General features: G+C 56.5%; 1 protein-coding gene across 3 annotated transcripts in view; it reads left to right on the plus strand.

Moving 5' to 3' along the window:
- The window catches only part of LOC311441560 (uncharacterized protein), a 72606-nt gene extending 55606 nt beyond the window's left edge, over window positions 1–17000 (plus strand). Inside the window, exons 3-6 of one of the 3 annotated variants that reach the window (XM_084529830.1) lie at window positions 12696–12865; window positions 15498–15582; window positions 15898–15971; window positions 16084–17000. In XM_084529830.1, the coding sequence (XP_084385956.1) occupies window positions 12696–12865; window positions 15498–15582; window positions 15898–15928 (286 nt within the window). In that variant the 3' untranslated portion in view covers window positions 15929–15971; window positions 16084–17000. Of the gene's footprint in view, window positions 1–12695; window positions 12866–15497; window positions 15583–15897; window positions 16044–16083 lie in introns of those variants that run through there. The other 2 variants (XM_084529832.1, XM_084529831.1) reach the window with 2 other exon arrangements.
- The last annotated feature ends 240 nt before the right edge of the window (window positions 17001–17240 follow it).

Raw genomic sequence — 17240 nt, forward strand, 5'->3', positions numbered from 1 at the left:
TTTGGGTGCGAGCGTTCCCCCACTGAGCACCTCCTTGAGGTCCTCTCCGTGAAGGCCGCCCGCAAGTGCACAGCCCGACCCTGTCTGGCGGCGGGACACCACGATGGAGCATCTGTCCCCAGGCCGGGATCAGGGCTGTGGCCGGCTGTAGGGGCTGTGGCGCTGGGGCAGCACCCTGCCACGGCCGGCTCTCCTGTGCGGTGGTGAGGGTGAGGAGCTGGGAGCTGCAAGGGGAGGCAGGAAGGTCAGCGGATCTGCCCACCCTGCCTGGCCTGCAGAGGGCACGGAGGGCTCTGCCGCCCCGAGCCTGAGCACGCCGTGCCCCTTACCAGTGCCCGGGCCAGCGCAGCCAGCGCACTCCCACTGCTGCGTGGTGTCCCCAGGGCGGGAGCATCGGCGGTGGGTCCCGCTGGCGGCACAGGAGAAGCAGAGCAAGTGCCCGAAGCGCCTGTCCCTGTGGAAGAGAGACTCCCCGTGTGAGCAGGACGCCGCTCCGGGCGCATGGTGTCCCTGCGGGCTGGCAGAGGGAGGGAAGGGCCTCCTACCTGGATGCAGCCCCGGTGGAACCAGGCGTGCTTGCAGGAGGGGCACACCATGGTGGTGTAGGAGAGGCTGTCCTCCACCACCTCCATGCAGATGATGCACGTGGTGTGCCCCTCCTGCAGCGTCTCCACGGTCTGCTGCGGGCGGTGCTCCCAGCAGAAGGAGCTGGGTGAGGACGGAAGAGTTGAGTGAGGCCAGGGAGCGCCAGAGGCCCTGCACAGCTCTGGCCAGAGCCTGGAGAGGACAGCACCTCCCCAGGGGCATACGAGCCCCCCCTGTCAGCCCTCTCCTCCCCAAAGGAGCCCCCCAGCCAACATTTCCCCACATGTCCTGGCTGGGGCTCTGCCCTTCCCTGCTGGGCCCCAGGGCACTCGTGCTACACTGGGGACTCTGCCTGCAGGGCGGAGGCAGAGGGGGCTGCAGCCCAAGCTAGGGCAGCTCGTACCTGTACTCCCCAAAGAACTGTTTCCTGCTGAAGCTCTAGTTTCCTGCTGAAGCTCTATCCCTACCAGCGTGACTCTGTCCCTCCGTCCCAATTCCACCTCTTCTCCTGGCTCCGTCGCTCTTCCTCCTCAGCAAGTCCCAGCTCCTTCGCCCTGTCTCAGCTCCATCCCCTCATCTCGGCAGGAGCTGAGTGCCACCCCTCGCCTGCCTTTGGGTGCAAGAGTTCCCCCACTGCTCACCTCTTGGAGGTCCTCTCCATGAAGGCCGCCCGCAAGTGCACAGCCCGACCCTGTCTGGCGGCGGGACACCACGATGGATCTTCTGTCCCCAGGCCGGGATCAGGGCTGTGGCCGGCTGTAGGGGCTGTGGCGCTGGGGCAGCACCCTGCCACGGCCGGCTCTCCTGTGCGGTGGTGAGGGTGAGGAGCTGGGAGCTGCAAGGGGAGGCAGGAAGGTCAGCGGATCTGCCCACCCTGCCTGGCCTGCAGAGGGCACGGAGGGCTCTGCCGCCCCGAGCCTGAGCACGCCGTGCCCCTTACGAGTGCCCGGGCCAGCGCAGCCAGCGCACTCCCACTGCTGCGTGGTGTCCCCAAGGCCGGAGCATCGGCGGTGGGTCCCGCTGGCGGCACAGGAGGAGCAGAGCAGCAGCTGCCAGGGCCTGGGGAAGAAGTTGTGCTGGTGAGCACGCAGAGCCCAGCAGGCAGTGGCGCCACAAAGGCCCCCAAGGCTCCAGAAGCATTGCTCGTGGCGCCCCAGCAGAGGGGAAGGTGCCTGGGCAGAGCCCCAGCAGCCACTGCACGGCTTGGTGGAGATCTGGCTCACAGCCCCCAGCAGCCGGGGAGCTGCTGCTGTGGATGCTCACCCTTCCTCTTCCCACTGCTCCCGGCCTCCCCTGTACAGGCACTGCCTGGCATCGCAGCGGCCATGCAGCTGTGGCAGTGCCAGCTCCTCCTCCTCGTCCTGCTCGCAAGCCGGCTTTCTTCAAGAGAAAGTAGGAAAGGTCACGAGCTCATGGGGCACTCAGCAAGTGTCAGTGCTGATGCTGGGACAGGGCTCAGGGGCATCCCTGGCAGCAGGCCAGCATCGTCCTGTCCCCCAGGCAGCCCCTTTTGTTGGGGACAGTCTGCCTGGAGGGATTAGGGCCTGGGGCTGTGCCCTCTCCTGCCTTGAGTGGGTGGGAAGGAAGAAAGGAACGCACATGTGCGGCACGCGGATTCCCATCTGCTCCATCTCAGGGACAAAGCGCTCCTGGTCCCGGCAGTGAGGACACGCAAAGTGCCTGAGGCACGCCCGAAGCGCCTGTCCCTGTGGAAGAGAGACTCCCCGTGTGAGCAGGACGCCGCTCCGGGCGCATGGTGTCCCTGCGGGCTGGCAGAGGGAGGGAAGGGCCTCCTACCTGGATGCAGCCCCGGTGGAACCAGGCGTGCTTGCAGGAGGGGCACACCATGGTGGTGTAGGAGAGGCTGTCCTCCACCACCTCCATGCAGATGATGCACGTGGTGTGCCCCTCCTGCAGCGTCTCCACGGTCTGCTGCGGGCGGTGCTCCCAGCAGAAGGAGCTGGGTGAGGACGGAAGAGTTGAGTGAGGCCAGGGAGCGCCAGAGGCCCTGCACAGCTCTGGCCAGAGCCTGGAGAGGACAGCAGCTCCCCAGGGGCATACGAGCCCCCCCTGTCAGCCCTCTCCTCCCCAAAGGAGCCCCCCAGGCACCATTTCCCTGCTGGGCCCCGGGGCACGCGTGCCACACCGGGGACTCTGCCTGCAGGGCGCAGGCTGAGGGGGCTGCAGCCCAAGCTAGGGCAGCTCGTACCTGTACTCCCCAAAGAACTGCGAGATGCAGCCCCGCTGGGAGCTGCAGGGCAGGTGGAACCGGCGCGAGCACCGCTTCTGCCGGCAGGCGAGGGTGGCCCCCTTCTTGCGGCAGATGCAGCAGCGCTGCAAAGAGCACAGCAGCCCCGTCAGTGACGTGGCCGGGGCCACTGGGACTTGCCCGGAGCTTGTCCAGAGCCTCGAGGATTCCTTTGCCAGGGCTTGGGCTCAGCTGCCACAAGTCTCGTCTGCTCCAAAAAAGCCCTCACCTTGCGAGCTGCCCGAGCCGCTACCCGCCTGATATCCGCGGAGAGGAATCCGAAGATTCCTTCCCCTTCAGCGCCTCGCTGGTACAGGCCCTGGGCTGGATACTGGAAGACAAAAAAGCCCCGCAGCTGCTCAGGGCAAGGAGATAGGGACCATGGTGGGGAGGCTGTGCTGGGAGCGCAGCAGGAGGAGGTGACAGCCAGCGAGCAGCGCGCTGGGGATGACACAGTCCTGTGGGCTCCAGGTGCCAGTCAAGGGGTTGGGGAAAGGCGCGGGCAGCCGCGGGGAGCTCACCAGGCAGTTCACGTGGGCGCAGACCCCGTCCACCTGCTGCATCGGCCCGCAGCCATCCAAGCTGGTGTCCGAGCGGTGGCACAGCACGCACTCTGGGGGAGGCAGGGCGGCAGCCATGGATGAGAGCATCCCCCCACTGAGCACCTGGCAGGTGTCCCCGAGGGACGCCCGCAAGGGCAAGGGCAAGGGCAAGGGCAAGGGCCTGGTCGGGGGCTCCTGGCAGGGCGTCCCCGGGTGTCCACAGCCCAAGCGGCTCTGCACAGCCCCAGGGGGTGCTCAGGGCCCTCCACCTCCAGGGAGCTGCTGGGGCATCTGCTCTCACCGTCCTCCTGTGCCTCAGGGGCCTTCTCCTCCTCTACGGCAGCCATGCTGCGCAGCAACTCCTCGCCTCGCCTGGCCTCGCCTCGCTGCCAGGAGCTGCTGCCTCCACGCCTGGCGCTCACTAGAGACGCAAAGTCCCTCCCAGACTCGCCTGTGTCACTGGTGTCAATGTTGTCCCTCAGCGTCGCTAGGAGACCATGGAATGGTGGATGATGCGGCAGGGCCCAGGAGCTCCCCCAGCCTCACAGACACCCCCTGGGCTTCCAAGCCCACGGTGCAGCCTCTTCATCCCCGTGAATGGCCGTGGTGGCTTGGCCTAGGCTGGCGGCCAGGCGCCCACCCAGCTGCTGTCTCGTTCCCTCCTCAGCGTGACAGGGAGAGAAAAGACGAGGGAGAAACCCTCGTGGGTTGTGACGAGGGCACAGGGAGATGGCTCGCGGGCTGCTGGAGAAGCAGAGAAGTGAGAAACAAAGAAACAAAATGAAACAACAACAACAACAACACCACCTTTCCCCCAGCCATCCTCTTCCACCTCTTCCCCCCGAGTGGCGTAGGAGAACGGGGGAATGGTGGCTGCGGTCAGTCTCTAGCACTTCGTCTCTGCCGCTCCTTCTCGCTCACTCTTGTCCCCTGCTCCAACGTGGGGTCCCTCCCACAGCTGCCGTCCTTCCCAAACTGATCCGGCGTGGGCTTCCCACAGGCAGCAGCTCCTCGAGAACTGTTCCAGTATGGGTCCGTCCCACAGGGTCCATCCCTCAGGAGCACACTGCTCCAGCCTGGGTCCCCCCCGGGCAGCAGCTCCCCCTACATCCCCTGCTCTTGCATGGGCTCCTCTCCACGGGCTACAGGTCTGGCCCCGAATCTGCTCCGGCAGGGGTCTTCCACAGGCCACAGCCTCTGTCACTGCAGGGCCACCTGCTCCAGCGTGGGCTCCTCCACGGGCTGCAGCGTGGACCCCTGCTCCACTGTGGTACTCCATGGGCTGCAGGGGGACAGCCTGCTGCACCAGGGGCCTCTCCACAGGCTGCAGGGGACTTGTGCTGCGTGCCTGGAGCACCTCTCCTCCTCCTTCTTCACTGACCTTGGCACCTGCAAGGCTGTTTCTCACTCCTTTCCCTCTCCCAGCTGCTGTGTAGATCTGTTTGTTTTGGTTGGTTTTTGTTTTTTTCCCCTGTCTTTAATATGCTCTCACAGAGTCGTTGCTTGTTGGCTTGGCTCTGGCCAGCAGCGGGGCCCTTATTTAACATGGGGCAGCTTCTGGATTCTTCTCACAGAAGCCACCCCTATGGCCCCCTGCTCCCAAAACCTTGCCACAGAAACCCACTAGAGATGTGAGGCTGGGACATGAACTAGCAACAAGGTCACGTCCAGGCCCAGTCCTGCCCAGCCTCTTCATGAACGATCCGCAGGGCGGAGCAGGGCGTGCCCTCAGCAAGTCTGCTGCTGATCCAAGCTGGGAGGAGATAGGGATGCAGCAGAGGGTGGTGCTGCCCTGCAGAGGGCCCTGGGCAGGCCGGAGAAATGGCCTGGCAGGATCCTCGTGGAGTTGACGGCAGGGAAGCTGGAAGCTGAGGCCCTGGGGAGGAAAGCTGGAGCCCCCAAGGCTTGTTGGAGTTGCCCCAGCTGGAGGACTGGGTCCAGTTGTGGGCTCCCCAGGACAGGAGAGCCATGGGCCTACTGGAGGGAGCGCAGTGAACGGCAGCCAAGCTGGTGGAAGGACTGGAGCATGTGTCCTCTGGGGAGAGCTGGAGAGAGCCGTGACTGCTCGTTGTGGGGATCTGGCTGAAGGATATCGATACGCGAAGAGAAGGTGCAAAGGAGATGGAGCCAGGCTCTTCTCAGTGGTGCCCAGTGTCCACATGGCTGCAGGTGGCCCTGCTTGAGCATGGGGGTTGGAGCAGGTGACCTGCAGAGGTGCCTTCCAACCCCGACCCCACTGTGTGTCCGGTGGTTTTGCAGGGACCTGAACCAAAGCGGGGCCATTCAGCCAGGCCCGAGCACCGGGGCAGCTGTGAAGGAGGCTGCCAGGAGGCTGCCGTTCTGGATTTGCAAGGTCTTCTTGCATTGAAGCTTTTCCTCCATTTTTCTTGCTTCCTCTTTTGGTTGAGGGAAGGAGGGACTGACTGGTTCCTGATAGACCTTTTCTGTCCTCTGCAGACATCTCTGGTTTGATGCTTCCTTAATCGCTCCACTGATCTGTCGTGTTCTTCTCCCTTCTTTGTGGGCATCCTCTGCCTCCCTGTAGCATTCTCAAGGGTTAGCAGTGGTGGGAAGAGCAAGACCAGCCTTTTGTGCAAAGAGCTGTGCTTGCGATGGGGCTGGGCCTGGCACTTGTAGTCTTGTGAACCTGGTGTGTCTTCATGGGCACCTGGCCCTTTCCTCTGCAGCTGGGAGTGCTTGGGGGTGGTCCTGAGCAAGGAAGGGGCTGTGGCCTCCCTCCTGTGTAGGGAAAGCTCCAGGCTGGCTGGTGACTGCAAGGGAGAGCTGAGGCGAGGCTGGCCTCCAGAGCAAGCCAGGAGGTGTTGATCCGTATGGGAGGTGGGGAGGGTTCTCTTGATGAAGTGCCTTCTATCTATCCTTCTATTTGCAGCCAGACCATTGCTGCAACTTGTTTTGCTTGAACTCTCTTTGCTGGAGCCCCTTCACAGGACACCGGATTTCAATCCCTAATGCTGAAACGAGAATCTTGCTGTCTCTGGGTGGTAACTCTGCATAGACCCTTCTTCCAAAGCGGAGGCTGAGCATCAGCTTCTGGTAGGAGAAGGTAGTTCGAGGCCACAACCACTCTTAAGTTATTCTTTAATAAATATATTCACTTAATAATAGTAAAAAAAAAAGAAAAAAAAAAGTGTTGGGCTAAATGTTTGTGCTCCGGTCCTGATTTGGTTGGTCTGTCTCTGCCTTGACTCTTCTCAGAGTTGTTCAAGTGCACACGTGCTGAGGCTCTGCTTCTGCTCAGCACAGCACTGGGGGTCCCCTTCGTGCTTGGTGGTCAGGTCTGTTTTGTTAAATAGCAGTGCCTCCTTTCTTCTTTTTTCTTTTTTGAGGGGTGGGTGTTTTGCGTGGATTTAGGTCTTAGTCGGAGTGTTCAAGAAGTGATACTCATATAGACAAAAAAGCAAAACCACTTTATTTGTACAGGAAAATGCACAGGAAAATGCAAGCGAGCTGCAGCACACTGTGCTGAGTGGCTGAGGGAAAGAGCAGGATGGGAAACAACGGAGTTGTTTTCTCCTTTTGGTCAGCTTTGTGCGCTGTTTTTGTTCTTCCTGGTAAGCATTGTTCTCAGGCTCTGGGTTAGGCTAACTACCTGCCTCTGCGCTGTAGGGACAGTTTCCAAAGCTAGGAGAACACTGGTGGGTCCCTTCCAGCTTGAGGGATCGTCTCCTGCCCAAGCTCTCTCCCTAGCAGCATGACTCTGGAACCATCCCAATTCCATCTCCGTCCTGGCTCCATCAGCCAGGCCCATTTCTGTCCCGGAGACCCAGCTCCATCTCCCCATCCAGTTCCAGGCTTGGTCTCGCCTCCATCTCTTCTCCTGGCTCCGTCGCTCTTCCTCCTCAGCAAGTCCCAGCTCCTTCGCCGTGTCTCAGCTCCATCCCCTCATCTCGGCAGGAGCTGAGTGCCACCCCTCGCCTGCCTTTGGGTGCGAGCGTTCCCCCACTGAGCACCTCCTTGAGGTCCTCTCCGTGAAGGCCGCCCGCAAGTGCACAGCCCGACCCTGTCTGGCGGCGGGACACCACGATGGAGCATCTGTCCCCAGGCCGGGATCAGGGCTGTGGCCGGCTGTAGGGGCTGTGGCGCTGGGGCAGCACCCTGCCACGGCCGGCTCTCCTGTGCGGTGGTGAGGGTGAGGAGCTGGGAGCTGCAAGGGGAGGCAGGAAGGTCAGCGGATCTGCCCACCCTGCCTGGCCTGCAGAGGGCACGGAGGGCTCTGCCGCCCCGAGCCTGAGCACGCCGTGCCCCTTACCAGTGCCCGGGCCAGCGCAGCCAGCGCACTCCCACTGCTGCGTGGTGTCCCCAGGGCGGGAGCATCGGCGGTGGGTCCCGCTGGCGGCACAGGAGAAGCAGAGCAAGTGCCCGAAGCGCCTGTCCCTGTGGAAGAGAGACTCCCCGTGTGAGCAGGACGCCGCTCCGGGCGCATGGTGTCCCTGCGGGCTGGCAGAGGGAGGGAAGGGCCTCCTACCTGGATGCAGCCCCGGTGGAACCAGGCGTGCTTGCAGGAGGGGCACACCATGGTGGTGTAGGAGAGGCTGTCCTCCACCACCTCCATGCAGATGATGCACGTGGTGTGCCCCTCCTGCAGCGTCTCCACGGTCTGCTGCGGGCGGTGCTCCCAGCAGAAGGAGCTGGGTGAGGACGGAAGAGTTGAGTGAGGCCAGGGAGCGCCAGAGGCCCTGCACAGCTCTGGCCAGAGCCTGGAGAGGACAGCAGCTCCCCAGGGGCATACGAGCCCCCCCTGTCAGCCCTCTCCTCCCCAAAGGAGCCCCCCAGCCAACATTTCCCCACATGTCCTGGCTGGGGCTCTGCCCTTCCCTGCTGGGCCCCAGGGCACTCGTGCTACACTGGGGACTCTGCCTGCAGGGCGGAGGCAGAGGGGGCTGCAGCCCAAGCTAGGGCAGCTCGTACCTGTACTCCCCAAAGAACTGTTTCCTGCTGAAGCTCTAGTTTCCTGCTGAAGCTCTATCCCTACCAGCGTGACTCTGTCCCTCCGTCCCAATTCCATCTCTTCTCCTGGCTCCGTCGCTCTTCCTCCTCAGCAAGTCCCAGCTCCTTCGCCGTGTCTCAGCTCCATCCCCTCATCTCGGCAGGAGCTGAGTGCCACCCCTCGCCTGCCTTTGGGTGCAAGAGTTCCCCCACTGCTCACCTCTTGGAGGTCCTCTCCGTGAAGGCCGCCCGCAAGTGCACAGCCCGACCCTGTCTGGCGGCGGGACACCACGATGGATCTTCTGTCCCCAGGCCGGGATCAGGGCTGTGGCCGGCTGTAGGGGCTGTGGCGCTGGGGCAGCACCCTGCCACGGCCGGCTCTCCTGTGCGGTGGTGAGGGTGAGGAGCTGGGAGCTGCAAGGGGAGGCAGGAAGGTCAGCGGATCTGCCCACCCTGCCTGGCCTGCAGAGGGCACGGAGGGCTCTGCCGCCCCGAGCCTGAGCACGCCGTGCCCCTTACGAGTGCCCGGGCCAGCGCAGCCAGCGCACTCCCACTGCTGCGTGGTGTCCCCAAGGCCGGAGCATCGGCGGTGGGTCCCGCTGGCGGCACAGGAGGAGCAGAGCAGCAGCTGCCAGGGCCTGGGGAAGAAGTTGTGCTGGTGAGCACGCAGAGCCCAGCAGGCAGTGGCGCCACAAAGGCCCCCAAGGCTCCAGAAGCATTGCTCGTGGCGCCCCAGCAGAGGGGAAGGTGCCTGGGCAGAGCCCCAGCAGCCACTGCACGGCTTGGTGGAGATCTGGCTCACAGCCCCCAGCAGCCGGGGAGCTGCTGCTGTGGATGCTCACCCTTCCTCTTCCCACTGCTCCCGGCCTCCCCTGTACAGGCACTGCCTGGCATCGCAGCGGCCATGCAGCTGTGGCAGTGCCAGCTCCTCCTCCTCGTCCTGCTCGCAAGCCGGCTTTCTTCAAGAGAAAGTAGGAAAGGTCACGAGCTCATGGGGCACTCAGCAAGTGTCAGTGCTGATGCTGGGACAGGGCTCAGGGGCATCCCTGGCAGCAGGCCAGCATCGTCCTGTCCCCCAGGCAGCCCCTTTTGTTGGGGACAGTCTGCCTGGAGGGATTAGGGCCTGGGGCTGTGCCCTCTCCTGCCTTGAGTGGGTGGGAAGGAAGAAAGGAACGCACATGTGCGGCACGCGGATTCCCATCTGCTCCATCTCAGGGACAAAGCGCTCCTGGTCCCGGCAGTGAGGACACGCAAAGTGCCTGAGGCACGCCCGAAGCGCCTGTCCCTGTGGAAGAGAGACTCCCCGTGTGAGCAGGACGCCGCTCCGGGCGCATGGTGTCCCTGCGGGCTGGCAGAGGGAGGGAAGGGCCTCCTACCTGGATGCAGCCCCGGTGGAACCAGGCGTGCTTGCAGGAGGGGCACACCATGGTGGTGTAGGAGAGGCTGTCCTCCACCACCTCCATGCAGATGATGCACGTGGTGTGCCCCTCCTGCAGCGTCTCCACGGTCTGCTGCGGGCGGTGCTCCCAGCAGAAGGAGCTGGGTGAGGACGGAAGAGTTGAGTGAGGCCAGGGAGCGCCAGAGGCCCTGCACAGCTCTGGCCAGAGCCTGGAGAGGACAGCAGCTCCCCAGGGGCATACGAGCCCCCCCTGTCAGCCCTCTCCTCCCCAAAGGAGCCCCCCAGGCACCATTTCCCTGCTGGGCCCCGGGGCACGCGTGCCACACCGGGGACTCTGCCTGCAGGGCGCAGGCTGAGGGGGCTGCAGCCCAAGCTAGGGCAGCTCGTACCTGTACTCCCCAAAGAACTGCGAGATGCAGCCCCGCTGGGAGCTGCAGGGCAGGTGGAACCGGCGCGAGCACCGCTTCTGCCGGCAGGCGAGGGTGGCCCCCTTCTTGCGGCAGATGCAGCAGCGCTGCAAAGAGCACAGCAGCCCCGTCAGTGACGTGGCCGGGGCCACTGGGACTTGCCCGGAGCTTGTCCAGAGCCTCGAGGATTCCTTTGCCAGGGCTTGGGCTCAGCTGCCACAAGTCTCGTCTGCTCCAAAAAAGCCCTCACCTTGCGAGCTGCCCGAGCCGCTACCCGCCTGATATCCGCGGAGAGGAATCCGAAGATTCCTTCCCCTTCAGCGCCTCGCTGGTACAGGCCCTGGGCTGGATACTGGAAGACAAAAAAGCCCCGCAGCTGCTCAGGGCAAGGAGATAGGGACCATGGTGGGGAGGCTGTGCTGGGAGCGCAGCAGGAGGAGGTGACAGCCAGCGAGCAGCGCGCTGGGGATGACACAGTCCTGTGGGCTCCAGGTGCCAGTCAAGGGGTTGGGGAAAGGCGCGGGCAGCCGCGGGGAGCTCACCAGGCAGTTCACGTGGGCGCAGACCCCGTCCACCTGCTGCATCGGCCCGCAGCCATCCAAGCTGGTGTCCGAGCGGTGGCACAGCACGCACTCTGGGGGAGGCAGGGCGGCAGCCATGGATGAGAGCATCCCCCCACTGAGCACCTGGCAGGTGTCCCCGAGGGACGCCCGCAAGGGCAAGGGCAAGGGCAAGGGCAAGGGCCTGGTCGGGGGCTCCTGGCAGGGCGTCCCCGGGTGTCCACAGCCCAAGCGGCTCTGCACAGCCCCAGGGGGTGCTCAGGGCCCTCCACCTCCAGGGAGCTGCTGGGGCATCTGCTCTCACCGTCCTCCTGTGCCTCAGGGGCCTTCTCCTCCTCTACGGCAGCCATGCTGCGCAGCAACTCCTCGCCTCGCCTGGCCTCGCCTCGCTGCCAGGAGCTGCTGCCTCCACGCCTGGCGCTCACTAGAGACGCAAAGTCCCTCCCAGACTCGCCTGTGTCACTGGTGTCAATGTTGTCCCTCAGCGTCGCTAGGAGACCATGGAATGGTGGATGATGCGGCAGGGCCCAGGAGCTCCCCCAGCCTCACAGACACCCCCTGGGCTTCCAAGCCCACGGTGCAGCCTCTTCATCCCCGTGAATGGCCGTGGTGGCTTGGCCTAGGCTGGCGGCCAGGCGCCCACCCAGCTGCTGTCTCGTTCCCTCCTCAGCGTGACAGGGAGAGAAAAGACGAGGGAGAAACCCTCGTGGGTTGTGACGAGGGCACAGGGAGATGGCTCGCGGGCTGCTGGAGAAGCAGAGAAGTGAGAAACAAAGAAACAAAATGAAACAACAACAACAACACCACCACCTTTCCCCCAGCCATCCTCTTCCACCTCTTCCCCCCGAGTGGCGTAGGAGAACGGGGGAATGGTGGCTGCGGTCAGTCTCTAGCACTTCGTCTCTGCCGCTCCTTCTCGCTCACTCTTGTCCCCTGCTCCAACGTGGGGTCCCTCCCACAGCTGCCGTCCTTCCCAAACTGATCCGGCGTGGGCTTCCCACAGGCAGCAGCTCCTCGAGAACTGTTCCAGTATGGGTCCGTCCCACAGGGTCCATCCCTCAGGAGCACACTGCTCCAGCCTGGGTCCCCCCCGGGCAGCAGCTCCCCCTACATCCCCTGCTCTTGCATGGGCTCCTCTCCACGGGCTACAGGTCTGGCCCCGAATCTGCTCCGGCAGGGGTCTTCCACAGGCCACAGCCTCTGTCACTGCAGGGCCACCTGCTCCAGCGTGGGCTCCTCCACGGGCTGCAGCGTGGACCCCTGCTCCACTGTGGTACTCCATGGGCTGCAGGGGGACAGCCTGCTGCACCAGGGGCCTCTCCACAGGCTGCAGGGGACTTGTGCTGCGTGCCTGGAGCACCTCTCCTCCTCCTTCTTCACTGACCTTGGCACCTGCAAGGCTGTTTCTCACTCCTTTCCCTCTCCCAGCTGCTGTGTAGATCTGTTTGTTTTGGTTGGTTTTTGTTTTTTTCCCCTGTCTTTAATATGCTCTCACAGAGTCGTTGCTTGTTGGCTTGGCTCTGGCCAGCAGCGGGGCCCTTATTTAACATGGGGCAGCTTCTGGATTCTTCTCACAGAAGCCACCCCTATGGCCCCCTGCTCCCAAAACCTTGCCACAGAAACCCACTAGAGATGTGAGGCTGGGACATGAACTAGCAACAAGGTCACGTCCAGGCCCAGTCCTGCCCAGCCTCTTCATGAACGATTCGCAGGGCGGAGCAGGGCGTGCCCTCAGCAAGTCTGCTGCTGATCCAAGCTGGGAGGAGATAGGGATGCACCAGAGGGTGGTGCTGCCCTGCAGAGGGCCCTGGGGCCTCTCCACAGGCTGCAGGGGACTTGTGCTGCATGCCTGGAGCACTTCTCCTCCTCCTTCTTCACTGACCTTGGTACCTGCAGGGTAGTTTCTCACTCCTCTTTCTCCCAGCTGCTGTGTAGCGCACTGGTTGTTTTGTTGTTGTTGTTGTTGTTGTTGTTGTTTTTCAACCTGTTTTAAATCTGCTCTCACAGATGCGCAACCAACATCGTTTACTGGCTCGGCTCTGGTCAGAAGCGAGGACCTTACCTAACGTGGGGCACCTTCTGGATTCTTCTCACAGAAGCCACCCCTATGGCCCCCTGCTCCCAAAACCTTGCCGCAGAATCCCACTACATCCTCCCAGGCTTAGCCAATAAACAAGGTCAGTTTTCGTAGGCTGCAGCCGCTTTCACACCTGAATTACATCTACAGATAGCCCTTCCCAGAGCCACTTGCAACAGAGTGTCTGTAAACTTTAAGGCCTTTTATCAAAGACTATTAAAGTCAGTGGCAAGTTTTCACTGAAGTCTATGGACTTGGTTTTGGGGTTTCAATGGGAAGTTCTTTAAAAGAGCATGTTTTCATAGGTGCTTAAATCAAATGGTATGATACACTTGGCACTGCACCAAAATTTTGACTTTTTAAATCAGCTAAAAATTATTTGACATTTAACTTCTAAAAATCAGGGTAAAATTATCATTTTTTGATTGCTTTGTTAATATTAGATGTTTGATATAAAGGTCATTGACATTAACATGACTTTATGTTAAATAATGAGTTTCTTATTGGAGCTAGAAGTACCTAAGCATAACTAAAATGGAAATAAAACACAAAGGCAGAATAGGCTTAGATATGGTTTACTTGTAACAGTTGGGGAGAATGAGAATAATCAGCTTAGCTGGTGGAACTTGTATCAGGAATATAGAATCAGACAAAACAGAATTCTTAAAACCTATTTTTAATACTTCATTTTAGGGGAAAAAAAAAGTTCTGTAGAATTCAAGTGTAAGGAATAAAAAGGATGCTAGATGAGGTAGGATATTATTGCAAACACTGTATGAATGCAGCAGGTGTTATAAATAACTTGTGAAACCGATTTCTAAACGTATTGTGAATGTGAAGGTGGACAATGGAGACTGAAGTCTATAGCATGTAATTTGTTAGTCTTGGTCAACAGGAGTTGCAGCAGGGTAAGAACACAATGGTCTAGGAAGTGATTCGTGCCTTCTGATGCTTCTGTTAATATGGCTCCCTCTCCAAAACAGATTGAAGCGGTGCAAGAAGAATTAGTCTCATGCAGCCTTTTAGAATAGTGAATCAAGCATTTCATTAGAATTTCATTAGAAATGCCAAGCTCTACTTCCTTGCCATTTCTTTTCTTTTTCAGAAGTCAGCATGAATGTGTCATGGATGTTGTGTGTGAAGTGATACACCTCCTGTTCTAAAACACAGAAAGAACTGATCTAGAAGTAGTTCAATGACCTTGATTTTTGGATAAAATCATGAAGAAAGCTGTTGCATGGAAGTTGCATGGATAGTTGCATATTTGGCTTTACTACAGTCTGTGCTGTAAGAGTACATTAATGGTTACTGCCATTGTATAAAACAATTCAGTTTCTGCTGTAATGTAGCATTATATCATTAAGCTTTTAATATCTCATAAGAAAAACCTTCTAAAGGAGATCAAATTAGGTCTATCATGAATTATTTATCTATTGTTATGAATTTCTGTTGTGAAATCTCATTAGACACTTGGCATGTTACCATATCTCTTCTGCTTGGCATTGTTTGTGCTGATTCACACATACCATTTGTCTTTCTGTTTCCAGACTGTTTCTGGTAGCTTTCTTGGCCCTTCCTTTGTGCAAGCTGGCTTTTGCAATTGGTCCTGTATTCATTCGTATTCAAAATTAATTTGAGTGTAGTAGTTAGGAGTAGAACACTGGGGTCCAGGAAATGCTACCTTTTTCCCCTAGGAAACAGAAAAGACTGCCTAAGTCCTTATTGTTGTGATCTAGCTTATGGGAATTAGAGTGAGTTTACTGAAGGATCCTCACTGACTGCACTGCACTCTAGATGAAGCCTATGGTACTCTAAGTGAAAGCTTCCTGCAGCTGCACATCTCATTGGCTGCAAAGTCTGCACTTACCTTGCCATAAAATGCCTGTTTGTAGCATTGAACAGCTATGGCAATACCCCCAACAATACTGAATTTTGGTGTGTCACAAAGATAAAAGTATTTTGTTGTGAGCAATGAAACTTTAAGTTCCTTTTGTGAAATCTTTAGAGGGCCTAACTGCATCTATTTTTATGATGTCTTACTCTACTGGCTTAGTACCAGGAAATTCATGGGAGGCCCTGGAGCGGAGGACATCTCTCTCTCCAGAAACAGAGGAAGCACTTCATATGCTGACTGCAGATCTATTAATGACAAAGCCTTAGTGTTTTCCAAAGGCTATCCTTTGCCTAAATTGTTGCATTTCTTGGAAAGCTGTGGGAAAAATCTTGAGATCACTTTAAAAAGCTCAAAACTCCAAACACTGAACTTATTTGCCTGTTCTGCATATGCAAAACATTGGTTTTCTTCAGAACTACAAATGCTGGAAATGCATGCAAAATAAAATGTAATCCAATTATGCCTAAGGTCTTAATATCAAGGAATACCTTCCAAATACTTCAAAACTCATTGTAGGACTGGGAGGTAATAATAGTAAAATAATTTTTTCCTATCTCTATAACCATAAATGCCTACACGCAGTGAAAATACTGGAATAGAGACAGAGGAAGGGCTGTGTAGGGACTCATGCTTTCACTGACTATGCTCCTGATTTGTCAGGCATGGGGTAACCATGTATGAGCAGCTATAGCTATGATGAGATTCTGAGTAACATGGCCTTTGGCTGCTGTGTAAGACTAAAAGCAATCAAAATAACTTTTAAACCATTTACTGAAATGTGAATAGATCGAGACTGTTTCTTGCAGCATCCAGTATGATCATTGATCCATTATTTCAGGCTACTTTACAGGAAGAGTTAGTAAATGCTGGATCCAGTGCATGTTGAAGCATGAGTGCCAACACAGAATACGTGGAAGGTACTGGTAAGTAATAAGTGTAATTTAAACCACACACGCGAGGTATTGCATTTTCTTAACAGTCATGTTATCCTGCGAGACCAAAAAACTATTTTATCCAGCAAAAAGAATAATATATCTAGGAGGAAGCTTGGAAAGAGCTTGTAGAACCCAAAGCATGGGTATAGATCAAGGTCTTTGCAAAAACACAAAAGGGAAGGTAAAATTTTGTAATGTGTTTAAGAGCACTTGAGCATAATTCAGCTCTTCTATGTAATCCCTTTTAATGTGACTCTGAAATTGCTGAACTAGAATACAGCTGTTTTATGCTGTGTTTTTTAGGCTACTAAATCCCCATTTTCAAGAGGATTAGAACTTGCTGATGTCCTAGGCTGGTGACCGTGGTTTTCAGGGAGGTTAGCCTTCAAGCTTTGATTGCATGGCTGCTGGATGTGCTCAATAGTATTCAATAAAAAATACATTCTTGAATTTATTGCTAACAAAGCTGTCCTGCTAATTATCTTGCAGGTAACTTTAGCTTTCTTACCAATGCTTTTTTGAATAAATCAAGAGCAAACTTTCAGAAAAACATGGTGAACGAAGTTCTCTGTGACTGCCCCTTGGACAAAGAAATTCATATAAACTGTGCTAGAAAAATACATTGAACATCTTCAGTTTGTTGAAGTAATTAAGACAAATCACCTTCTCTAAGAAGTAATGAGTTAGATCACATGGACTAAAAGCATATAAAACATGCTGTGGGTAATTGTGAGCTCCTCCTGAAAAATGGTTTGGAGTTCTCCTTGTACCTTTCTCAAAATGCTCTCCAGGGTAGGAAGCATATTATACAAGTGAATGTTTTGCTACAACATAGGGTTTGAGCTTTCGTATAAAGAATAATTTTGTATTTCTGTCCACACTCCTGATATCTCTGATAGGCTTCTAACTTACTCTGTCATGTTTTTTCAGTCTTACTCTGTCCAATTACCAAGAGCTTAGCACTGCCATAATAATCAGTTCTTTTAGTGCTGTGGTGACTGGCCTGGCAGACACGCTTGAGTTATATGAAGAAATAAATCCTTTATTTTTTAAGCAGGGGTAGAAACTGACAGTACACACCTCACCACCTCAGTGTAGTGTTCTTGTTGATAAAATCTCTCTCAAATCGACTGCAATAACTGACAGAAAAAGCTTTATTTTTCATTTCACAAGAGTCTATACACTTTCATTTTTAAATGAAAGCTTATCTGCTAATTGGTTTGACCCCTGATTCACCTGTTCATAAAAGGAGTCCATTGCTTTGCCCAGTCTGAAGGCTAAAAGGCAATGGTAGCTCTCACCTAGGAGTATGACTGAAATTGCTTTTATTCCTTGGCAACATGCCGTTACGTTTATTGTGAAACCCCTGCGATACCATAAATAAAGAGATTTTTAATCCTCATAAATCAGAGTGCCTTTATTTGATATTTAAGGGCAAGTCAAGGATATTAAAGTATCACTGAAGATAGCAATAAAAAGAAACGTCTCTTCTTGATAATCCATTTAAAGACTTTCAGAAGGGATTGATAATTATCCTGGCATTATAATAGCTTAATTTCTGCAGGCTTTGCATCTCTTTAGTTTGCATTACTTTTGCATCTATGACTTTTAAGGTATTATTTTTAGGTTAATTTTTTTACAAGATT

This window comes from Aythya ferina, assembly GCF_964211825.1.
Source record: "Aythya ferina genome assembly, chromosome: 9".
Lineage (NCBI taxonomy): Eukaryota > Metazoa > Chordata > Aves > Anseriformes > Anatidae > Aythya > Aythya ferina.